We start from the raw sequence: 25,148 nt of genomic DNA, 5'->3' as shown, positions 1-25,148 counted from the left end.
GTGCTAGAGACCGACGCCGCTGCCAGGGACTGGGCACATTCCTTATGTTTAACTTCAGCTGAGATCGTACTTACAGCACCACTTCTATTCCCACACCATGTCCCTGAAATACCCCTACAACCGGAGAAGGATACCTAGAAAAGTACAAGAGTGCTGCGTCTGCCCCTGGAAACATTTGGGATAATAGCGAGAGGACTTAAGAGGACATAAACTCGGCAGCTTTGCTGACTCCAGAGAAAACTGCCAATTTACCTCCCTTTAGGACCAGCCCTGGTATTTTTACACTGCTGCCTAAAATAAGCGGCCTAAGAAGCCTTTCGGGAGAGGCCAACGACAGCGCAGCACAGAGAAGACGGCTCTGTGATAACCCATCAGTGAGACAAGGTGCGCAGGGCAATGAGGGCACGTGCGCGCCGTGCTGCCAGGACCAACGGCCCCGCGAGCACCGGGTGGCATCGGCAGAGCCGTCCCTGTCCTGTCTCCCGCGGGGACGCAGAGGCAGAGCGGGGCGGTGGGCTTGGGCAGGGGCACGGCTGTGAGAGACAAAAACCCTAGTCCTCTCCATCCACCTCCTTCCTTGACTCCTTCCTGCAAGCCAGATCTCCCTCTCTCCCCCTCCCAGTTATCACCAAGTTTTGTTCACATAATAACAAATCTAGTGCCGCAGGAATTTCTAGAAAGAGAAGTGGAGAAAAAAGGGAGCCAAAGAAAGCATGAGTGATGGTGAACATGGAGAGAAGATTCCTCTTCCCAGCCTGGCTCTCTCTGTGCTGCTTTTACATATATAATTCTTTTTTCTTTCCCCCTTTCTCGCTTGGTTGATTTTTGCATTATTTATGGCTTGTCTTCAGGGCCTGTATTTGCTGTTATTGTTTCATTCAACAATAAAATAGATTAGATAAAAACAAACCGCGCCGAGCCACGGGCTGAGCCCACCTGCCCTGCAGTCAGCCGTAGCCACGAAGCCGGGCAGCGCCGGCGCCAGCGGCCAGGCAGTGCCAGCCAGCTGGGAACGAGGGATCACCGCCTCGCCAGCCCTTCCCAAATCCCTGTGGGTGGGGGAGGCGCTGCGGGATATGGCCTGGCCAGGATTTGGGCTCTGGGTGCTGCCAGCCCCATGGATACGTGTCCTCTGCAAGGTATGGGGGCTGTGCACAGAGCTCCTGGGGTCCTGGCACTGCACCCAAACCTCAAACATCCCCCAGGCAAGAAAGAAAGGGTGGGACATGCTGGGTGAGAGGAGCAAACAAAGCACTGGACACTCCAGGATTTTTTAGGGCAATGTCACAGAATCCAACACACTGGTTTCACTAGCGAGGGTGCCCCAAGCTGAGCCAGCGCTGGCTGTGGGTGCTGTGCCCCAGCAAATCTCTGCCACAGGCGCTTTCGGAACGCGTTCTGGGAGGCACAGGACCATCCCACAGCGTGGTGCTGGGGAAGGGCTCGGTGCGGATCAGCTGGAGCAGGGGCGAAAAGCACAATGGGTTTAATGCCTGCGATAAGGGCTGTCAGCAGGCGGGTGAGCATGCTGAGCCCCTCAGCACAGAGGAGAAGGAAGGACCCACTGTGGGGATGCAGTGGTTCCCCCGCTGCCCTTGATGGAGGGCTGCTTTGGAGTGGTTTTGTTGTGTTTTGCTTCAGCTGAAAGAGATATTTTCCACCCCTTCCTCCTCCTCCCCGGTGATGTTGATAATAATACAGAGACTGCACTCTGGGTTGTATGTGAGAACAAAAGTAATCATGGGGAAATACAGTGCATAGAAATTAAATCGGAAATGCAAGGCTAGGGTTTCCATTTCGGTTCAGCTTCTGTATCGTTTCCCATTGAAAAGGATAAACAGGCTGAGCACAAATCAGTTTAATGGCAGCACCTAATGGCAGCGCAATTCCATGTTTCCCAGAGCAAATCGTAGCTCAAGCCCAAAGCAACAGCATGACACGCAGCACGCCAGCTCCGCATGCACGGCGTGGCACAGCCCCAGCCAAGTGCTGGGGGCCACCGAGGCCCCCGCGGGACTTGCCGCCCTTGGCAGCACTGCTGAAATAACCTGGTTCATGGGGTGCAGAAGGGGATGGTGTCCCTCTCCAGGCTTGGGGATGCCGGTGGGCCCTTGGCTGCCCGATTCCCAGCAGAAGGGAGGTGTCCTGTTGGGTGTCCCTCACATCCATGAGCTCCCGACCCCAGGTTTGGACCCATGGGGAGCTCACAGAACAGTGCCAGGCTTCTCCCCCAGCATGGGCTGGGCAAGAAGGTGTCCACACTGCTCAACACTGTGGCCCTAACTCCTTTCCCTCCTCTGGCTCCTGCAGCTCATGCGCATTTAAAGCATGGCTACAGCTGCCATTTTATTTTCCCACCGAATCCTCGTTGCTGTGCCTTGCTCTGTGGTACCATGCAGAAGCCACCAGCAGAGCTGGGGCAGAAGTAAGCCACCAGGCCAGTGCTGGCCCGTAACGCTCTCCCTGGCTCCCCAGGCTCACATTTTGGGTTAGACCACACCACTGTGGCTCTCTGTGACTGCCCCCAGTCCAAAGGAGTGGTGGGGAAAGGCTGTGTGCAGGTGTAGGAAGGAGAGTTTTGTCCACGTGCCTGCGCGTGGGTACAAGGAGAGCTCACACTTTGCTTGCCAGCCCCAGGATGCCTCCAAGGTCTAAATCAGTTGTTTCCCATTTCACACTCGACATCTCAAATCCAAACAAAGAGCTGAAAGAATAGATCACGTCAAAATATTTCTGCTTCTCCCTCCTACGAGAATTCCCCATCAGAGACCAATCCAATTAAGGTGCTGGTTATGAAATTAACCACAATTACAAGAGCAATATTTAATGTTTTGCATTCTGATGAAGAAATGGAATGGAAATGACAAAAAAAAAATATAAATGGGTCCTACTGAGGTAACTGAGAGCAATGCGGGGTGGCGGGGGGGAAAGGGCTGAGGGCGGAGCAAGGGCTGTGCAGGGTGGCAGGGGCTGGGCTGCACCACGGGCGCATGGCCCAGGGACCCCATAGCAGCAAGGGCAGGGGCTGGGCACTTCCCTCAGGAAGCACTTCCCTCAGGGAGCAGCGGCCAGCCTGTCCCTAAAAGCAGGGGATCAGCCATTTGAGTGTCACTTGGATGCTATTGGGTCCCAGGAGGTGCAGACCAGGCCTGCAAATCCTCACCCTGTCCCCACTCCCTGCGGGGGTCTTCGGGCTCACCCACAGGACTGTCTCCAGCTCAGGACACTGACCTCAGCCCTGAGACAAGGAACAGGACAGCTTCAGTGCGCAAAGCCTTTGGCCTCCGACCAGGACACCTGGGTCCTCCTCCAGAGGCCAGGAGAGTCATGTCCACTTGGACACATCCACTGCAGGATTCCATGGGCACTGAAAGGCTGAGTGGCTTGTAGAGACGCATGAAAAAAAAACCATGGAAGAAAACTTGCAGGACAGTTAAACAGAAGCCATTTTTGTGCTCAGCCACAAGAATGAGAGCAATCAAGCCAAGCTCCCCAGCCTCCGTGAGAGGGCTGGCGAGCTGCTGCCTAGCCCAGTTCCACAGTCAGTTAGGAGACGATGTTTGGATGGGGTATGGGGTCATGGTGGGCAAGGGATGGCAGACAAGGTGTCAGCAAGGCCAGAGGGAGGGCTGAGCTCAGCTCACCTCAGGTGGGGCTCATGGCAGGGCTCCCCCCAACATGGCCTTGCTGCTGCCAATGCATAAACACACCCTGAGCATCCTCCTGGCAGGCCAAGGCACGGAGCAGGTGGGCTCTATGAGTCACTCCTAACTGCCACTCCCGCAAGGTGGGAATCACTTGGGTCTTGCCCCAGCACAGCCACCAACTCCAGTGCGGGGTCTCTGCTCAAGCTGGGCGCTCCCCTCGCTGTCTGCCCTTCCCGAGCCAGCCGGCATGATCCACTGCTCTCAGGGATGGAGGGAGCCTGATGCTCCCTGCCCGGGCTAAAGAGGAGATGAGGCCCTCTGTGACATTTATTAGCGTTGACTCAATTGCCAGGGTCAAGCTGACAATTAACGCTGCCCGCTCAGACATGGCCACCTTTGTGCGACCTGTCTATCTCCTGGCACGTCGTGCCAAGGGGAGTGCAGAGGCCACGCTGTGCTGCTGACGGTGCTCCCGGGGAAGCACTGTGGGGGGCTATGGCTGGTGTTTGTCCCCTTCCCCGAGGGAGCATCCTCAGACCCTCCTCTCCCTCGCTGTATCACACATGCCCTGACACTGTCCCAAAGGCTGCAGATTCAAACAGCCACCAAAACTGGCTGTTAGTAAGACCTGTCCCCAGCCAGGGTCAGAGGGGGCCAGGACACGCGGCAAAGGCACGGACATCTCTCTCCATGCAGCCATTCCCCTCGCAAGCTCCAATTTTTACTCCCCGAGATGGAGAGAGAAGCGGGGGGTGAAAATTGACTTGGAAGAAAATTGAGGCCATGGCCTTCAGTTGCTTTCTGCCTTTATTTTTCTTGGGTTATTTGATTTGAGTTAAGCATTTGCAGCCCTCCTCTCTCATCCCAGCCTTCCCTGCTACCTGACAAGCTCTTCTGGCTCTTTTCCCACCAAAAGCCATTTCTGCTCGTGCTAGGATAAACCCTGCTCCCTTCCCCCCTTGGGCTTTGGCAGAAAACAGAGGGGAGCTGCTGACTCAGTGCGTTGGATGTGTTTGAGTGCCGGGCAAACACCCTCCCTCGCCAAGCTGTGCCAGGACTTGCATCGCCGGCTGTGCCCTCCTCCTGCCAGCTCCGAACCATGGTGGCTGGTGTCGAGCGTAAAGGGTGAGTACGGGCACACTGAGCTCACGTTAGTACCATGGAAGGAGAGTCAACATGAATCAATGTCACCGCTAACATCCGCCCCAGTGCCAGCACTGCCCAAGGAAACCGCCCAAGCCAAGGGGAGGCCCACGGGATGGCAGGGCTCGGCTGAAGTGACATGGAAGAGTGTCTCTCCAGCAGTTTTCACGCCTGAAGCTTCTCAAAAGAGTTCATGGAGCTGCATTTTCCCACCAGGATGTGCACAGAGATGCGTCCATTGCAAACACATCCTCCCCTGCCTCGAGGGGATAGGTCCGACCCCCAGCCCTGACTCAGGTGCCACCCCAGAGCTGCCATGGCAGCCCCCACCCAACAGCCGTCCCACACACCCGGGCCCATCGCTGCCCAGTGACAACCACACACACAAGGTAGCACCTGATGGGGTGCATTAATCCTTATCGAACCACAATAGGTTCAGTTGTGCTTTATAATTCAGCAACCGTAATTACACTATAATTACACTATAATTGTGGCGTTATTATAAAGTGATTTATCAATCCCTGAAATTAAACCTCAAGTTATGGGATTTTACACTTGTTACATACATCAAGCCATATAAACTCCAGCATCATTACAGTGACTGCATTAAGCAGGAAACGAAAGGAATGATAAGTCTTTCCGTCATGCTGCTAACCTTCCAGTGATATGAAACAGTGGTAATGAGAGGTACCACAGAGTAATTACGTTATAGGTGTAGAGTAACTGCAGCACGGTACGGTATTACAGAAGTATAAGTGTTCGTTTTGTAATTAATCCCTCCACAAAAAGGCTTGGAAAACCTGACTCTTCACCAGGTGCCGTGAACCCAGCTCCACTGTCTCCTCCAGCCGCTTCCTGCCCATCCCAGAAAGCTGGGGCTGCCCAAGCTCCGAGCTGCTGGCCAGCAGTCTCACAGCCGAGAGAGAAGCCCCCTCCTGCTACCTGGTAACCTGCAAGGTCCCCAGAAGGGACACTGCTGCCTCTGTCCCAGAGGAGCAGTGCTGGGGAGGGAGTAGAAGGGCCTGGTTAAGTGGAAAACTGCCCCAGGATGCGGGGCTGGAAGACGTGGAGGCTCCAGCCCAGGGACACATTTCTCTCTCGGCCTTGCTCACCAACCTTGCTAGGCTAAGAGCTTCCAAGAGCACCTCTCCACCCATAGTACTAAGCCACTGAGCCAATGTGCTCCAGGAAGGAGCCAGGAGCAGCAGGTGAGAAGGCACGGCCAGCCCAGACATCTCCTCCCACGCTGCTGGGATGGGCAGAGAGCTGAGCACGAGGCTGGAGGGCGAGGCTGCCCCTCGGCTCCATGGCACCTGGGACAGGCATGGGGTGTTACTGGCCATTTGTATTTGCGAGAGGTCTGGCAGGGCGACAAGGCGTGCACTTGAAACTGGAGGAACGGATGCAGAGGAAGGGGGCTGAAGAAAGGTTTGGGCTGTGGTGCCGACGTGGGGCTAGGGTAGCTGTGGGGGTGGGTTGGGCAGCACAGGCAGCCCTGGTAAGGTCCCTGCAGCCCCCATGCCGGCGGGCTGGCTGGAGGCACGGCCAACGCCGCCGCCGCCTCCACGGCCGGCTCCGGCAGGCGTGAAGGTCAGGTCAGGGCTGCTGCAAGCGGCAGAGCAGCGAGGAGAGGGTTAAGGCTGGCAGGAGAGCTGGGATGGGGATGTGGAAGGGATTATCATTTCCGATCGGGGCTCGGGAGGTGATGCAGGGGAAGGGGAGATGGTAGGAGAAGGAGCGGAGAGAGAGATCAAAAGAATGGGGCTGAGACCCTGGAGAACAGCGTGGGCTAGGGATGAGTGTGGGGCTGTCACAGCGGTCCCGTGCTGCAGGCCGGCAGGTAGAGTCGCTTGCTGGAAAGGGCGTTTGCTGGGGAGGGATGGCGGATGGCGACTGCTCGGGCGCTAGCTGGGCTAGCGACAGGCAGAGAGAGGCAGCAGAGCCTGGGCTTTGCCAGCCAGCACGCACCCGGCGAGACCTCATCCCACCCGTGCCCACACTCACACTCGCCCGCTGTCCCTCTCTCCTCGTGCAAATCACTTTCACGGCACCAACGCTCCTGGTGCTTCTCGGAGGTGGCACCTCCAGCACTCGGAGAGAACCGAGCCTCTGCCCTCCGCTCGGGGCTATTTATACATCCAAGGTGCAAGGTGAAAAATCCGATAACCTACACACAGTATCAGAGAGCAACAAGCAACCGCACTGCCCGGGAGGGCTCCCATGGCCAGCAGGCTCCTGGGCACCCTCACCATGCCGGCTGCCCTGCCAAGCCCCTTCAACATCAACCCCTTCTTTTTTTCCGCCACAGAAGGAGTGAGCCCGCGCTGGCAGCCTCACCCTCCCCAGCATCTCCAATTCTCCGGGCTGGCTCCTGTGTGGGGGGCTGAGCCCGGGCAGGTGGACCCTTCGATGCCCCCAGAGCCCCCTCCAGAGCCTGAGCGATCAGCCCATCGGGCAGTAACTCCCCATGGCCCCGACCCACCCACCTCCAGGTAGGGCTGATGGAGAGGTGAGCCCCTCGCCCTGAAAAATTGCCCCCCATGGCTCCTGCCTGCAGCCCGGTCACTCGGGGCAAGTGAGCTCTGCCTGCCCGTGTTTAACCCTTCGTGTGTCTGCTGTGGGAACGGGCAGACGGCCGGTTCCTCCTCTTAAATTAACCCTTGGAGCCCGAGGGCTGATCGCCCTGCTCGCCAGCCAGCCCTGGCAGGCAGCGCCGTCCCGGCCGGACCCTACCCAATATGTAATCCCCTCCAGACCGCCTAACTCATCTGCTTAACTACCGCGGGTGGGGGGCAGAAGGAGAGCTCCCACATCGGAGTGCAGCCCTGCGCTCGCCTCCGCACCACCCAGCCCCAGCCCTTGGCTGGGCGAGGCAGCCTCGGGCGGCCGGGACCCCGGCCCCGCAGCCCGGCCCCGCCTGTTCCCGCAGGGGCTGGGCAGGGGCTGCGGGGAAAGGCAGGGGTGGAGGCGCTGGGGCAGAGCAGGGCGGCGGCGGGATGGGCACCAGCGGGGCTGCAGGGCCCGGGGGACACGGTCCCCCCCTCCCGTCCCGCTGCCGCTCCCCGCGACCGGGGGGGAGCGAACCCGGCCCCGGCGGGCACCCGCGGCACGCACACACACGCACCCGCCGTGCCCTCTCCGCTGCCCGCACGAAGTTCCCAGCCCCCGAGCACCGGTGCGGGTCCGGCCCCGGGGGGACAGAGCCCCCCCTCGCCTCCGCACTAGCTCCGCCGCACCGCCGGTACCGCCAGCCCCGGTGCCCCCGCTCCAGCATCGCCGTCTCGCTTACCTGCATCTCATTCTCGCCGGCGATCTCCTTCGGTCAGAAATGGCATCTCCCCCGGCCCCCACCCCCTCCCAGCCCTCCACCTGCAGTAACGCAGCTCCCCCTCTCCGCAGCCACAGCACCAGAGGCGGCGGCTCCGCTCCCGGGTCCGAGCCGCTCCCCCGCCCCCGCCACCCCCAGCCCCCAGCCCGGGGGCCGGGCCGGGCACGGGGCCGCTCTAGGGACGCGCGGTGACCGGTTGCCTCCCCTCCGCACCCGCCGGGCGGCGGCGGGCGGCGGCGCTGCGGGGCGGCGGCATCGCCCCACCGGGCGGGCGGGCAGGCGCGGCCCCGGGCTCCGCACGCCCGCTGCCGCCGGCCGGGTTGTGCCGCGTTTGGGGTGGGGGGAGCCGCCGCCGCGCCGGCCCCCGCCTTCCCCTCCGGGAGGAGCCGGCGGCGGGCGCGGGGCGGTGCGGGGCAGGGAGCGGCGGTGGCCGCGGCCAGTCCCCTCCTCCCGCCGCCTCCCCCGCTCCAGCGCGGCGAGGAGAGGCGAGAGCCGGGGGATGGGGGGGGGGGGGAAGGGGAAGGACCAGGGGGAAGCGGTGCTTTTCGGGGAAGGGGCTGGGGCTAGTCGCCTCCCGCAGCCGGTGCGGGGGCGAGGGGGCACCGGCAGGCCCCGCTCCCCCCCCACACCCCCCCACCCGCCGGTGCAGCCCGGTCGCTCGCAGAGGCCGGACTGGAGGAGCGGTGCCGGCCGCCCCTGCTTCAGCGCCCAGCCCTGCGTGAGCTGGGAGAAGATGCCCGGCTACCCTGGAGATTTCAGAGCGGCCCGTCCTCCAGCAGCCACCCCTGCAAAGCATTTTGCTCCTCGTTTTTCGCTGTGCCCCACCCCGCCAAACAGTTGAGAGGACAAGGGCTGGAAGGGGTGGGAGAGATGCCTCTGAGCACCCATCTGGGACCTGGCGAGCCCAAAGGCCTTTTTGGAGGGTCAGTGCACGCCAAGCTGGTGGTATCTCATTTGGGGCCAAGCACACGACTTTCCGAGCGCTGCCCACTTCTTCACCCTCGTCCGTAATGGGCACTGATTTATCGAGCGGCATTAGCAGATTTGCCCAGCGCTGGCTCTTCCAGCGAAGGCCAGTTTCTCTGGCAGTAATGGACACAAACTCTGCTTCTAATGTGCACTTCCCCTCCTGCTTCCTCTCAGCAGGACTCTCCTGGGGCACCTCCCGCTCTGTCCTGCTTCTACCCAGCCGTTCCGGCAGCGCAGCCAGCCGTGGGCCAAGGTGGGCCCAAGGCAGCTGCAGCAGGGCTCTCCACGTTGGCACGGGCTGGGGCCGGGGGCTCTGCGGAAGTCCCTTTGCTGGTCCCATGAGGCTTCCCTTGGACGGCTCTTTTCAGCTGGTGGGAGCTTTTGACGAAGACAGTGGCTTGGCCTTCTTCCACCAGCCATTTAACCAAGCCCAGGGGTGGAGATTCTCATGCAGAGCATCCGCCTGGGCAGTCCTCCCTTCCTCCCTCCTGCGAAAGTGCAGCTACGTGCTCTCCCCATGCCTCTCCTGTGCGACAGCATCCCTCCAGCCTGCGGGGAGCCCAGCGGGTGGCATGCCGGAGCTGGGCCAAACGCCTGTGTGTGGCCATCACGGAGGCCGTGGGCCCAGTGGCTGTCCCGAGCCCATGTCCCTGCAGCCGGCTAGCAGCAAACCCAGAGCGGTGCAAACCCTTCTCCGTGCTCAGACAGAGGCCCTCTGCCTCCCCGCAGCGGAGCTCCTTGTCCTCTTGCTCGGCGCACGCGAGGTTCTGAGCAGAGGAGGGAGAAACAAAAGGGAAGCTGAGGGCTGAATCGCTCCCACTCCCTGCTCCTGCCCGCTCCCAGGCTGCCGCCTCTCCTCCCGCCGGCGCAGACCCCGGCTTGGCTGGGTGCCTGTCAGGGGTGCAGCCCTGCGTGGGCTTGGGCAAAGGATCCTCGTGGCAAGAAACAAGGAGAGGAGGTGGCGAGGGCACGTGTGTGCGTGCATGCGCACTCCGCTCCTGACTTCAAGGAAATTTAGCCTGGCCCCTCTCAGTGGTCCTCAGACCTTTACTCAGCGCAGATCGATGCCTCTTATTATTACGGCTGTTTCAGCGATGCCATCGATGTTAATAGCACTTCAGAAACACAGACAAAGCCAGCAATCTGAATGTGGCCAGAAAAAGCAAACAGAGGACAAAAGACAGGCTAAGAGCTCTGAATGCCGGTTTTAATGCTTCCCCCCCCACCACAGTTAAAGCCCCTCTAAAGCGCAGGGCACTGTGTATTCTACAATAACACTCCAGAATAATTCCTAGCATTGTCTGGTGTGAGAGGGGGAAATTTCACCTCAGTCCTTCCGCAAAAGATACGGCAAACACGGCAAATACGCCATCCGAGTGGCGCTGGTGGCCGTGTGAGAGCGATGCTATGCGCTGCCTGGAAGCAGGGGGCCTTCCAAGACCATCTTTCCCACCTCAGCTCTGACGGCTATCCCCACCCCGGCGGCGCGGTGAGCAGCAGAGGCCGGGGGACTTGGCATGGAGGAGCAGAGATGAGCTTTTGGGGTAAGATGGCATCCCTGCGCACTTCTCCTATAGAAAAGTCCTGTGCAAAACCTGCCTTTTCCATAACTCTGCGTGCGATTTCTGACTCAAGTGGGCAGAGGGAGTGGCACAGCACCCGGCAGCACGGGTGCACCAGGCATGGTGGTGGAGCAGAGCCCCAGTTTGCTCCGCTGGCCACGGTGGTGTGTTTTGGTTGGCGGCAGGGTGAGCCGATGGGCAGGATGGAGGGTGCGGTGGAAAGCAAGCATTGCTCAGTAAGGGCTCTCCTAGCTGGACGCAGGAAGGCCCTTATCCGTGGTGCCAGAGTTTAAGAGGAGCCATAAGCCTCATCTCCCCAAGGAGCAGTACTGCCATTTGGGTTCTTCTCTTCCTCCAAATGCGGAGGGGTAACTCTCACCCCACCTCTTGGGTGACACTTCCTTACCCCACCAGCCCCGAGGACACCTCGGACAAGGGCAGAGCCTAGCAGCAATATACCCCCTTGATCTCTGCAGGAGGACCTGCTCTGGCCTCCCCATAGAAGCCCCAAAGTTCCCATGTTTCTGCATCTACTGACTCATTATCTTCAGCTCTGTGCTGGCTTTTCCCCAGGGACCAGTGAGCAGCACAGCCCACCCCACCCCACCCAGCACCAGATGCCCAGATCTACCTGGGACTGTCAGGTTGTCCCCAGCTCTTCACGGACCACTGCTAGCCAGCATCTCACCACCGCAGACAACCACAGAAGGCCACAAAGCCCCACTCAACTGGGTCAGCCTCCTTCTTGCAGCATGGAGTGACTCAAAATGAGGGGCATCCCGGCCCTCCAAGTGTGACTATCCTGCCCTGACCTCTGTGTAGCCCCAGGCTGCAGAGGACACCACAGAGAGCAGCTCCATTCGCAAGCCCTCATCAAACATTTCCCTCTTTTTGAAGAGGGAGTGGCAAGAACATTGGGTGTCCATCTGCAGGACTCATCCCTCAGACAGATGCTCCAGCTCTTTGCCACTGCCATCCTCAGATGATAACGGGCTGTGGCAGATGGTTCCCTTCTGTTGGCAGGAGGCAGGAGTTTATCCCTGCTCTGAGCTCCCTCCTGGAGAGGTGGCACCTGCACACCACGCGAGGGACCGAGCTTCCCGCCTGGGCAGCTGCCCCTCAGCAAGGCTCGCTGGGACACGTTCTGATGTTCCCCAGCAGCATCTCTCTTGGTTTCAGCACACGTGTCCAGGAATCCTGCAAAAGGTTCAGAAAGGCCTGAGCTGGCAGGAGGGAGATGGATTTTAATTACTCCTATTATTATTATTATAGTTCCTTTTCTTTCAGATTTTCACACTTTTGTCGTAACAAGCTGAGCTGAGAAAATACATGCAAATGCCAGGCTGAGATAAGATGTACCACACCTTGAAGTACTGCCAGCACCAGCTCTGGGAACACCAAACCCAAACCGGCTGTCTGCCCCTCCAGCCTCTTCCCTTTGTCACAACCACAGAGGGAGGGTCTGCGCCCGCTCTGCCCCTGTGCACCCCGAGAGGAGGGTGCCTTGCGTTTCCCTTGGGTTCAGCCGGCAACTGGCTCATCGATCCTGCCCAGTAACCTCCTGGCTGCTCCGGCTGGGGATGGAAAGGCGACCCAGATGTCTCCCGTTTGCCTTCAACTGAGAGCACCCGGCCCCTGCGGATGCAGTCGAGGGAAAAATGTGCTCTTGGATGGCGCGTGCTTTCTTCCTTGGAGGTGGTGACATTTCAGGGTGTGTGTGGGGGGGGGGGAGTGGGACGGAGGGGCAACGCAGGATATTCCTGCTCGCCCGTCCCCACGGCCATCTGGATGTGTAGTGCTGCCTCCTCACAGCAGGCTGAGTCAGTCCAGTGGCTTCTCATTATCAGCTGGAGGGAGTCCAAATTCTGCATTGTACGGCTGCTCCTGAGTGAAATTGAGGATCGTTATCAAGTATTATCATAATGGTTTCTCTCTGTACTGTCTTGTACTGCTCCTTGCCCTGGTCAGCTGATTGATTTGGAACAGAAGGAGGCAATGTACCAAAAATCCTTCGACCACTAGCCGCCCACTTGGGACAGCTGCGGCAGGAGCCACGCAACGTCACTGTTGACATGGACTCGGGCTGTGGAGGCCACTGAGGGCGAACCCACCGCTGTCTCCACACACGGCCACACTCGCTGGGAGGCTGCAGCCCCTCCAGCAGTGTCTGCAAGCCCATCTCCAGGCGTGTCTGCTCAGCTGAAGCGAGGTGAGAGGTAGGAGATGCCATGCTCATGCCTTGCCCATCTCAAATCACAACACGACCTCCGTGATGCTCCAAGGAACAGGCAGAAAGAGGGAAGAAAGCCTTTCTGTAGCCCCCTCAAGTGAAGGGGAGATGAGCTGCTGGTGCCAGGCTGCCGTACAGGGGTTACCCCAGCCCAGCTCACCCGGGTTTCTATCAGGGCACTGCCACCACCCTGTCCTGTTTGAGCTCGGGGTGCGGAAATTAGGCCTTGCTCTGTCGCGGAGAGAGGCCACGTGTCCTAATGTCAGCCTGACTCAAGTGCCTGATAGCTTGACTGCTCTGTCAAGCAGCCCAAACATGCCGCGTGAAGGGCTGCGGGAAAAGGCTCCATTAAATTCTTAAGCTCATTGACACATATACAGAAGGTATTAATAATATCAGGCATCTCAGTGTCTATTGTAGCCCACATCCAGGAGATGAAAGATAATTTCTGGGACAAGGAAGTTGTGACAGTGACAGCTTTTTAACAGCTTGGTGTAAGAACAGGAGCCGCACAATGGGACAAAGAGCAATGATTAAAGATCTTTTCATAAAGGAGAGAGGGTCTAGAGACCACGGTGAGCGTGGAGGACATGAGAGTCGTGTCAAACCCTCACGCAGAAAAAGAAAAGGCTGTGTTGGACAAGGAGGACAGGAAGGTGGTGTGGGAGACGTCCCACTGGGGCTGACTCACAAACGCTTGGCAACTAAGGGAAAGGGGTCAGGATGCCTGGAGGGGATGAAACGGGCTCCTCACCTGAGTGTTTAAAGGAGGTTTGGCCCCAGCCTCAGCTGGGGCTGCAGCCAGCCTGGCAAGTGACGCAGGGAAAGGTGATGCTGGGAGCAAGGGAGGGAGCTGAGCTGCACCCAAGGCTGGGCAGAGACAGGGAACAAACACGTCGGCTGGGTAAGGGGCCTGTGGCACGGGGCAGGACGAGGAGGGAGCTTTGCTCCCCAAAGGCGAGAGCTGGAGAAGCAGAGGCAGCGGACCCAGCACCCGGACACCCTCGGAAGTGTAATTATTACTAATAGCCTTAGTATTTCTTTGCACACATACATGCTCCCCTAATGTACACTGCACATGTAAACAGCCACCTAGTGACATTTGCACGCCCAATTACACCTGCGTATCATTGATTTACATGCACAGCTGGAGAGCAGTTACAACACCGGAGCCTGCTTCGCACTTTCCCACGGCCACCTCCGTGAACCCACGCGGAGGAGGAGGGGTTCCTTGTGCTGGGGCCAAATCCTGGCCCGGTCCCCTACGGCTCCCACCTTTTGCAGTGGCGTGCGGGGAGAGCCCCGGCCTCGGCACGTGCTGAGCGGGGTGGGCTCGCACCGGTGCCCCCGCCCTCATCCGCAGCAACCCTAAACTGGGCTGTAACGTTTGCTGTTTGCTCAGCTCCTGTCATGAGAGACTGGCGCCTTTCCAAAAAGGATTAAAAGCAGGGAGTGAGAAACATAAAAGCTCGTGTAATTATGTGTAGAAAGCCCCTTAATAATTTATAGAGGGAGAGGGTAAATATCTTGGTGTGTTATTCAAGTGTAGCTCATTGTCCCGTTTGGCTAATACCCAGAGTGCACGCATCACAGGCTTTATCTGGGAGGCTGTTTTGCCTTTAATACCTTTCATAAATTATTGAATTTATAAAGAGGAAAGCATGCCGCTCCTATAAACAGCTCGTTAGTTAAAACTAACGAAGGTGGGGAGCAACAGTTTCCTTTTGCCTTGTCTATCTCCCCTCTCGCTGTCTCTGCTGTCATCTGTGATGCAGCGCAGACCCCAGGCTGGGGCAGGGCAGTGGCATTCGCCTAAAAAAACGAAGTCCCAGGGGAAAATCAGAAGCACCAGCTCCTGTGGCACCCCTAACCTCTGGCTTTCTGAGACGTGCTTGTGCCTTCAGCGGAGGCTGTGAGGATGGAGGAGTGGAGAGGACCCCTGCCCCATCCTCAGCTCGCGTGCTGCAGCGTCACCATCTTCGTGTCACCTGCGGTCCTCTGCTTGGACGCAGCAATGGGGCGTCAGCTTCTGGGTGTACCTTTGGGGCAGGAGGCAGAGATCTCCGGGGCAGGAGGGCTGAGCACAGACGTGTCCCTGCCTGGGGGTCCTCTCGCCACAATAGTCACATCTGTCCCGTTTCCAGCAGACCAGGGCCAAGGTGCAAAGCCTGAGGGCTGCTCCTGAGCGCAAGCACTTGGGTCTCAGGCTGGCTAGGGGAAGCACAGCATCTCCCTTATTTTTTGCTGAGCGAGGCAGGGTGTTAGGAGGCCGCCTCTAAATAAACAGCAGACGTGTGACTGAGTCAGGCAGCACGTGTCTGCACGAGAGAATCAGCCAGAGCACCCGCGCACAGGAAAACCAGCGTGCAAGCACGCCCACGCAGCCTCCGCCGGCCGGCCGGGCCCCCCCGTGTGGGCTGTGGCCCCCAGCCCAGCGCTGCGGGACGGGGCGTAGCCAACGCACGCCGCCAAGGCAGAGCGAGCCTGCGCTCGGGAAGCAGCTGGTTCGGAGGCTCCGCTTTCACACCCCTGAGAGAGTCACTGAAGAGATGAACCCCCGCACGCACCCTCTCCAAATATAATACATACGCATTAACAAACAGATCTGGAAAAGGGAGCCATCAAAAGTATTTTAAACAGAGTTTAGAGCAGCTAGCACCAAATCAGGGTGACTAGGCTGCAACGCAAAGGACCCACAAGGAAAACGATGCTGCAGTGAAGCCAGCGGCATCGGCATCCTGACGGCCACGGCGCGGCGCAGAGATGGGGACGCACAGAGCAACCCGAGCTGCTTCGGCCCGCGACTGCCGGCAGCAAGGTGCGTTTGAGCCACATGATGAATGGTGGAAACTGAGGAAGACCAGCGGGGCCTCACGGGCATGGGAAGAGGGAACTGAAGCTATTGATAATCAATTAACTCCTTCAATTACAGAAGCCTAATGAGGTAGCACAAAGTCAGCTCTAATGAACATCAGTTTAATAGAGGTGGTTCCTCAGGGCGCTGGTTTTTGACTCAATCTTCACAACGTAGGAAACACTGCAAAAGTATCAAGCAATTAGTGTCACTTAATGAACACCCACTCCCCGCTCTCTGCAGAGCCGAGGGTTCGTGCAGAGCAGGTGGCTGGTACAGTATGGGGCAGCCCTGACCTCCCAGAGAGGTGTTGCCCTCTGCCCAGTTGGTCCCCAGCGCAGTGGCCCAGCAGTACTGGGATGACCTGGGATGCAGCTCTGCTGCTGCGGCTTTGCTGGCAGCACGGAGCTCGTTTATCCCGATGGAGCACGCGGTTTCTGGGGATGCTGCCGGATGCATTAGCTGCTGTAAGATGAAGCGAATGTCACAGGACCCAGCTCTCCCCTACAGGCAGCTATTTTTTCCTTTTTTTGGTGATGACAGCGTAAGTGACAAAACAAATGTCACTGCCCGCTGGCCCAGATGCCTCCCTGGAAACCTGCTGGATCCCCTAGGACGTGGGGGGAGGAAGGGGGTGATGGTGGAGGGGGATGCTGCTCCCCTCGCACGGGCCCCCTCCGTGCCCGTCACAGGGGCAAGCGGGGCCCAGGGAAGCCGGGTGGAGGAGAGTGTGGCTGTCCCTGCTCAGGGGGACGCTGCAGATCCAGAGCCTGGGTGGGAATCTCCCGCAAAGCGAGGATCTCGGCAGTGCCATCCCCTCGGAAGGCACACCGACCGCGCTGGGGAGGGATTTACATACTAAGGAGCCTCCAGCGGAGTAAAGACAACCTAACATCTATTTTGGGGCTCAAAGCCAAAGGCTGTGTTTCAAATCCACTAATCAGGTGAGAATACAGCAAACTCCTGCGGAGAGGAGCCGGGGAAGAAGGGGGAGCCTCAGGCTCCCAGCAGCGCTTCTGGCTCCACAGCCACCACCCGTGGGGGCTGGAGGGGATCATGGCAATGGCACCCAGTGCCCCATCAGCACCCACCAGAACTGGGCTTCCAGGGGAAGGGACTCCCTGCTTTTGTGGGGACTGAGCCCCAAACTCCTGCTGCATGGGGTGCATACGGAGGGGACCTTCCAGCATCTCACCCTCCATGTGCAGGGGCCCAGGGCCCTGCCTTTCCCCAGGGCCATCCAGAGCTGAAGCAGAGTACAGATGCCACAAAGAAAGCAGAGAGAGGGAGGGGAGAACCCCCCCCCTTCTTGTTATTGTTATTGAGACAAACCCCCCTGACACCTGCAGTACCCAGCCGTTTTTAAAAAGCAGTACCTCCACCTGATAGAGCACTTTGAACACAGAGACGTTTCCTACCAAATTGCATGGTCCTGCAAAGCTCCCGCGCAGCCCAAGCTGCTGGAGGGGCACCGGTGGTCCTGCCCCTCTCCCCACAGACGGAGCCCAGGTGTGTGGCGTGGGGGCTGCCTGCGTCTCCGGCTGCCGTGGCAGATGGAGGTGGATGTGTGCTGCCTGCTGGGACCACGCGTCGGCTTGGCCACAGCCCGCCTTGGAGCAGGGCGGATGGCTGGACGAGCTCAGGTGCCAGGAGAGGCACAGGCCAGGTAATTCACCCACGTGGACGTGTGCGTGTCTGTAAAAGCTCTTGGGTCTGAGCGTCATCTCCAGGGGTGCAATGTACCCCTGGGGTACCAGCAGGATGGACGGCCTCTTGGCCCAGCTTGGGGAAAGTGCAGGAAGGAGGTGAGGAGCCCAGCAGCCACTCCTGCCTTCCCTGCCATCCCTGTGCAGAGCTGGGCTGGAGCTTGCACGGGAAGAGCTCCTACAAGTCCGACAGCACCGACTGCAGATGCCACCCTTGGGGGATATCAGACCCTGTGCTCAAATGGATCTGCAGAGGTCTCCAGGGGCTGGTTCCTTGGCCTGGCTGCTGGACAGCCTCCGGGTGGGCAGTGGCACACTGGTCCCCTCCAGCCCTCCCAGTGCCTGCTTTCCCTGCAGTGTGGAGGCGACGTGGGGCACTGGTCCTGGCTGGCCTCTCCCCGCATATCTCGTCACGGTCCATAGGGGCCAGAAAAGGTGCTGAGGGCAGGTCTTCGGAGTGTGAAAGACCCAGGGAGGTGGGGTGCAGGCTGCTGTATGAAGGATGCTCGAAGAGCCGGTTTCATTAACAGCCACGCAGCTCCAGGCGCTGGAGATTATTCTCGTCTGTTCTTGTTTGGCTGACTTACTCAAAGACTATTAGTGGATTAACCAAAATTCTTATGATGCTGGAGCAGCGTCTTCACAGGGGGTTTAGGGAGGTGGAAGGGGTAGCTTTCATGTTACCCTGGAGCAAGTCTGCAGCTGGGCGGGTTTGCCAGGGGAACAATAAGAGGCGGAGAGTCCTGGCAACGGCCTCTCTCTTCTCCAAAACTGGCAATGTTGCAGAGAAACAGTGCTGTCTGGAGGGCAGCAACGTCAGAGGCTGGCAAGCCACACGGTCCCTCCTGACTTCTTCCCTCTCACATGTTACGCTTTGCAGCTCCTGGTCTCCATTTCACGGGGAGGGCTTGGGGACGCAAGGGGACTGAACCCAGGGATGTGGGAAGTCTCTTCCCACCTTCTGTTGCTACATCCTCCTCCCCGCAGGCGACTCCCACTGGGAGCATAACTCCGATAAGCTCTGCTTCCTTGTACCAGAAGGTCCCATGGCCATGCCCTCATCTCCCCACATCCCCCAGATAAGCCACCTCACAGCATCACTGATTTTCCTGGGCTGTGCGTGTGTGGTAGAGTCTTTCCCCTTCCCATGCCCCTCCCCATCTACTGGCAAAGCCCCAGCGGTTTCCCCCTGAGAGCACATGGTGAGACACAGCACGAAACAACTGCAGATAATTAAAGGATTGAATGGGGTATTGGAGGAGAGCGGGGAGCTTGCAACATCCATAAATAGCTCGCCTTGCCGAGCTGCTTAACTCCTTGCTTGTTCTTGCCAAAGTGCAGACCCCAAAGGGATGGTGCCTGTGCATGAATAGGGGTGGAAAGTTCAGGAGCGTATTTTTAAACCATTCAAGCTGTACGCAGGCTGAGCGATACATTATTGTCTGCGTGTGTCACTTGAAATGTCTCATGAATGCAAGGAAAAAAAAAAAAAAGCACCATTTTGCCTCTCTACACTCCCACCCCTCTGCTCCTACCCAAATAACGTCAGGCGAGATCTGACAGGCGAAAGGAAAGCACTGGTTCAGGCTGGTTAAAGGCAGCCTGGAACGCTCTTCTTGGAAGGAAGAGCCCCGGTTTGCAGGGCCGGAGGGCAGCAGGCGCAGGAGCGAGCAGGCACAGGTCTGCACAAGGACAGTGGCATGGCAGGGAAGAGCCTGCTAGAAAAATACTGGGGTCCCCAAGGAGCTCCCAGGAAGGGCAGAAGGGCTCCGTGCCCAATGGAGACAGTGTCCTTCATCTCACACGGCAGGAGATCCTCCCCAGGCCATGGGAATACTGGATATAGAGTTAGTGGCCTGGGACAGCAGGGAAGTGGGGTCAATTAGTCTTGACTATTGCCCCAAAAGCACAGGGGACATCAACCCACTGCTCACCCCTGCTACCCCACTTTTGGTGATGCCAGAATAGGATGGCATCACCTCAGTGCCATGGTGCTGCCCACCCTGAGTCTCTGGGGCCTCTTTGGGGGGCTGGCACTTGGTGACGGTGGCAGTTTGCCTGTCCCCGGGGCTGGCAGCCAGCCTCAAGCTGTGGCTGGAGTCAGAGATACCAAAGAGCCTGACAAACGTCTGGAGCCATGGCAAGATACAGCGGGACAGAGGGAAAACAAACCAGAAACTCACTGGGAAATCATTCCTCTCCTAAATGGCGCTGATGTAATTAAGCAGCACGGGCTTTATGAATGATACCATCTCCGCCTCGAAACACATCATTACCTCTCTCTGTTAGAGCAGTATTTTAAAATATATATTTCCTCTTTAAATGCCTGAGGAGAAGGCTCCATGGCTGGGATGCCGGGATACATTGCTAATCACCTCCTATTTCACCCAGTGGCAGGGAAGAGTTTTGTGCCGAGCTCTGTCTCTCCTGCGCACACACCTCTGCTCCAAGTCAATACTGTGCAATTCTCCCCTTCCTCTCCTCTCCTCATCCTCCCCTGCCCCCACATGGCTCTGATGGCCGATACCGGAGGGGATGATGGAGCCAAACCCTCAGCCCCAGAGGGTTTGAGCCTCCCTGTGCCCAACCTGCCTGGGACCCCAGTGCTAGAGGTCATCCCAAACCCCTCTGCCCAAGCCATGCGAGCCCCTCTCCTTGTTTTACAGAAACTGGGGCTCAGGGAGATGAGATATTTCACCAACTGCCAACCCAAGCTGGTTTTCCCCCTCCCCACCTCAATGGGGTCTGGGTGATGCTCTCACTTTGGTATAATTTGGGCTTTTCTGTCCCCAGATGACTCGCCCAGCCCATGCCAGGTCTGCCATGAGTGCTCATTGCAAGGGATTAGAGAGGCCCAAGCAAGAACGAAGGGCTTTTGTGCTAGAAATTGAAAGTTGATGGAGTGTGTCATAGGAAGATGACAACAACCTACTGTACCTCGAAAGACAATTATTTTTCCCTCATTGGAAGTGATTGAATTTCTCCATCAGTGACACTACTAATGTCATCAACACCAACAGCTCTCTTAAGGAAAGGCTCTTTCTCAGCTGTGCACCTGAAATTTCCTTAGAAGTTTTCCCTCTCCGCTTTACTTCTTGCTCTTTTGCAGGACATGCTCAGCTCATGGCCAGCCAAGAGACCAACTTATCAGATGCGTGCACTCTCCCTCTCCATCCCTGCGGCTCCTGCAGTTGCAGGCCTCCATCGGATCTGCTCCTCCAGAGCAGACTTTACGAAGTCGAATCGTGTTGCTTAACTGTGATTGGCCATGCTACCGCTATCTGTATTACAGCGATGGGGCCGTGCTTGGCTGTCTGATGAACGTACTCAGACTGGTGAAGGGAAGAAGCTGGGAAACACGATGCCCTTTCTAGAGACGGGGAAAAGGATCAGGCTGCACCTTTTGACTGCTGTGGGATTTGAGCGTTGTACAGCCACTGGCACCCCAGAGACCCTGCTGTCCCTGAAGACCCTTGTGCTTGGGCAGCTCCAGCCTCCTCCACTGCCACCTTCAATGTCAGGGACATTTGTGCTGGTGCTGGACACTGGCCTGGGGGTGCCCTGCAACCACATGGGTCTCACACTAGGGTGAAATGGACAGTGCTGCTGCCCAAAAGCCCTTTCTCCAAATAATTTTGGCTCAGAATATTGAGTAGCACAAGCCCCAGGGGCTCTGGGGTGGGGTCTTTTGCGTGGCCGGGGCACAGCCATGCTTTCCAAGTGTACTGGCTCCCTCATTCCCAAGGTGCTTCTCCCTCCCCTCAAATCCAGCCTGAGTTAATGCCTGCTGGCAGAAGGCCAGCCTGATTGATTAAGACACACACACTAATGAATGAGCCACTGAGAAGTACTGGGAGCCCAGCACATCCCATAGCAGCAACCTGCACTGGGCTAACTGAGCCTTGCAACGCTCCTCACAAGCCTTGTCCTCCCCACCCAAAGCCCAAGCCCTGAGGACCTTGGGGAGCTCAGGAGGGTGCCACCACCTCACACACATTTTGAGGGGACAGTGGTCCTGTGCCGGTGCTGTGCAGGTCAAAAATCCCAGCTGGAAGGACAGGGAGGGTGACGCCACGTTGGGGCGAGCGGTGAGGCTGGTGGAGGCAGGCACATCGCACTGCTCCACTCCACCGGTGCCACGCACGCCGGGGTTGAGAAACGCGCACGCTCCAGCAGCTTTCAGAGCCGCATATGTTGTGTGGGTTTGGAGCACATATGTTAGGTACACACACATCTACGTGTGTGTGCGTATATATATACACAGACATATATGAGAGAGACAATTATAGATACAGATTTACATATATAATCAACACCAGAAATTAGTGCAGGATTTTCAAGACTGCAGAATCAGCCTCAGATACCAGAAAATGGCTATCTTTATCTCTACCCTCTCAGCTTGTGCCTTTGGTTAGGCTGGCGAATGCCACGTGCCAGAGCCCCAGCTGGGAAGGGTGCTGGGAGAGTGCTGATGAGGCAGGATGGATGCTGGAAGGGTTCTGGGGAGGCAGGATGGATGCTGTGAGGATGCTAGGGATACAAGATGGATGCTGGGAGGGTGCTGGAGAGGCAGGATGGATGCTGAGAGGATGCTAGGGACTCAGGATGGATGCTGGGAGGGTGCTGGGGAGGCAGGGCTGCCTGTCTTCCACACACAGTCTGCGTAGTGCCCTGGGAAGGAGCAAAGTGTCCTCCCCAGCGTGTGAAAGCGGAGTGCCACACACAGGGCGTGCAGGTACCCAAATCCTGCAGATCAAGAGGGAGCCAGAGGGGATACGTCTGCCCAAACACAGCCCGCGTCCATGGACGGGCCAGATGAACTGCAGAGAAAAAAACCTCTCAGGGGCAGGATTAATCTCTTTCTAAGGTGGCTGCCTGAGAAAGGTCAGGTGAATTGTGCCTGGACATGCCTTTTTTCTCCCCGCTGACGATAAATGTCACCCAGCTGGTGGGCTCGGCGGCAGGTACCTACGGAGGGGCCACGTGCAACCAGGTGAAGCAAATCCAAGCCCTGCTGCTCTGGGTCAAGCCTGGTGCTATGCACACCCACAGGTGGCACGGGGAGGCAAACACATCCCTGTGAGGTTCGTTCCAGCCACATGGCTCAGTTGTTAAAAAGTTATGACCACTTGAGCTTGCTAAGTGAAACTTTTTCGTTCGCTGTACCGGACAGCTCCAAGCAGCATCACCCAGCTGTAAAGCGCGTTGGAGTTGACTCAATGTCACATTTAAGTGGAGGATGCATCAGAATTCAGGATGCTTGAGAAAGGGAATGTAAACCATCGCATCAAACCCTGGGAGAGTTATTAAGGTAAGCGGCAGAGCATGGGAGACTGGGTGATTATCTCGCAGCAGTACTGTGGAAACACAGGAGCAATGTCCAGTGTAAGGATGTAACTCATTCTCCTTACAATTCTCATTTTGTTTCTCCCTAGTGCTTCTTAAAAAAAAAAAAAAAATATTAAAAAAATCTGTCCACCAAACAATTCTCTATTCTGGAAAATAATTATTCAAGAGAGTCTCCAATTAATCAGCTAAGACATTAGGGAGACAAGAAGGTTTGAAAAATGGAAACTTTCTCATCATTGGAAAAGTCTTCTACTTTCCCCTCCCCTTTTTGGAATGTCATATTTTAAATGCACTGTGGTCTATTAACTCCAAATTTATTTTATTCATCTGAACTAGTGCCTTTGAGGACCTGGGGGAGGACTGCATGGTTAATTTTGGAGTTATTTGCTGTGGACTCTTGAACCTCTCCAAAGTGTGTGGGCTCCCCAGGGAGCTTCTCAAGCCTGCAGCACTTGTCTTCAAGGACATGAAAGCATCTGCAGGGGCCTGCAATTTTTCAGAGCTTGGAACAGACCCAGCCAGGTCGAAAGACGTCAGGAAATCTTTAGGAGCAGCATTTTGTAAAGCCCAGAGCCTATCTGTTTGGGTTAAATAACGGCAAAAAGCCTGCAGAGACAACACGAACACTGTGGAAATTGCAGGCCTGAAGCAGCCAGTTGAAGGACCTCCATAAGTCAGCAGCCATTGCGCTGAAAATCTTTGGTGCTGTTGTGATAAAGCAGCAAAGACGTGCTAATTATAAAAACATCACTGATGGCAGCCCTGCAGCGTGCTGCCCGGAGCGTCTCCCACATGGCAACGCTGCCTCCTCCCAGGAAAAGCCACAGAAACCACAGGGAGATAGCTAAAGCCGTCTTGTAGATCTCCTAATCCCACAGGATTTATACACCCCATCTCCGTGTCGGCAGCCTGCATCCCGCTGTGTGAACCACGGGAATGTTGCTCCTTTGTGCACCTACACCAGGGTGAAACCAGGAGCAGGTCCCATCACAAACTGACCCCTGGCACATGGTCCCGGTCCAGCAGCTCCCGTACTGCGGTCCGGGAAGGCTGGCAGGGATCTTGGCGGACGCGTGGGGATGCTGTGCGTGCAGGTGGTCACAGCAGCGCTGGCAGCATCTCTTGCACGGGATGCGTGGGCTCTTCAGCCCCGCACACAGAGCAGAAGAAAAGCGGTGCTGAGTAACTGGGTTAACTCCTGGGCAAAACGGGCCGCGTGCGCGGCGCTGGGTGTGTAATAAAAGGTTTAGACCTACAGTTGTGCTGCTGTCACCCCCTCTGGTGGGTTACAAATGTAGTACATGCCGTTGGCGTTTGAACGCTTATTTTCACTTTGCGGCGTATTCAGCGGTGCGTAATCGCAGCGGTGTCGAACGAGGGGGCAGTGACTCACAGGTGGGCTTCAGCAGCGCCTGGTCACTGTCCAGGGTGAGCTGCACAACAGTCCTGGAGAGCCGTGCCTTTCTAATACTGAGGTACCACTCCTTAAATCCTAGAAGCACTGCTAGTGAATAAACTCCGCACAAGTCCAGGACCCTGAACGTGGCCTTGGCCCAGCCAGGCCCTTGGGAAGCTCTTTGGAGGGTGCTGAGCATCCCAGTCTTGTTGGGACCGTAATGAGAAGGTGTTGTTATAGGTGCTCACCCAAACCCTGTGAAGAGGCTGCGGGGGGACATCTCGTCCCTTGGCATGGCTTCCCAAAGGTGGCAGGGGACCTGTGCCCATGGGACAGTGTGGAGGAGCATCTGGGCTGGGGTCAATCTCAACCTGCTCTGTGCATAAAAGGAGCCCAGTCTCCTGGGCTACCAGCTGGCACCTTTCACTGATGTTAACATTAATTTAAGAAAAATTACAAAAAACCCCAACATGGGCTAATTAGCTAATGACATTATTTTGGCCTGATGTGCCATATAATTAAACAACTAATAAACAGCAAGAGTCCTGCGCTGCTGAGGCTCCTGAGTCAATACCACGCTATTACTGCGGTGTAATTGAGTTTACTGAGAACCTCAGCACGGATGTCCCAGAGCCCATGCGAGGAATGGTACTGAAATAGCCACCAGAGACCCACCTGCTGGGTATAGGAGAAAGACAAATCTTTTAATCTACAATACAGCCCGAAGACACGCACGGAGAAGACAAGTTTGTGCTTCACTCTGTGGTAAACGCATTTACTAGAGAGGAGGGTACACACAACCCGGAGGGGTGCTACACGTGCAAGAGCTGCTCTGGCAGCAAAAGGGGCTTCCTGGGCTCCAGGGAGGGTGGGAGAGGGATGAAATGTGGCTTGTCCTCACCTCTGCAGAAACACTTCCAAAAGTGTCTCTCTTGGTATCCAAAATGTTTACATTTCTCCATTA

At 57.2% G+C, this 25,148-nt stretch overlaps 1 protein-coding gene across 2 annotated transcripts in view; it reads right to left on the bottom strand.

The window, feature by feature from the left end:
- LINGO1 (leucine rich repeat and Ig domain containing 1) overlaps positions 1-25,148 on the bottom strand; it is a 157,596-nt gene that overhangs the window by 9,916 nt on the left and 122,532 nt on the right. The window contains exon 1 of one of the 2 annotated variants that reach the window (XM_086757549.1): positions 8,080-8,221. The exons of the other annotated variant lie outside the window; for it this stretch is intronic. Coding sequence (XP_086613675.1) covers positions 8,080-8,085 — 6 coding nt within the window. The 5' untranslated portion in view covers positions 8,086-8,221. Of the gene's footprint in view, positions 1-8,079; positions 8,222-25,148 lie in introns of those variants that run through there. 2 annotated transcript variants of the gene reach the window in all.

Source organism: Chlamydotis macqueenii, chromosome 12 (assembly GCF_036417535.1).
Source record: "Chlamydotis macqueenii isolate bChlMac1 chromosome 12, bChlMac1.mat, whole genome shotgun sequence".
NCBI lineage: Eukaryota > Metazoa > Chordata > Aves > Otidiformes > Otididae > Chlamydotis > Chlamydotis macqueenii.
Note: the sequence above shows the minus strand (reverse complement) of the source record. Positions and strands in the feature narration are given on the sequence as shown.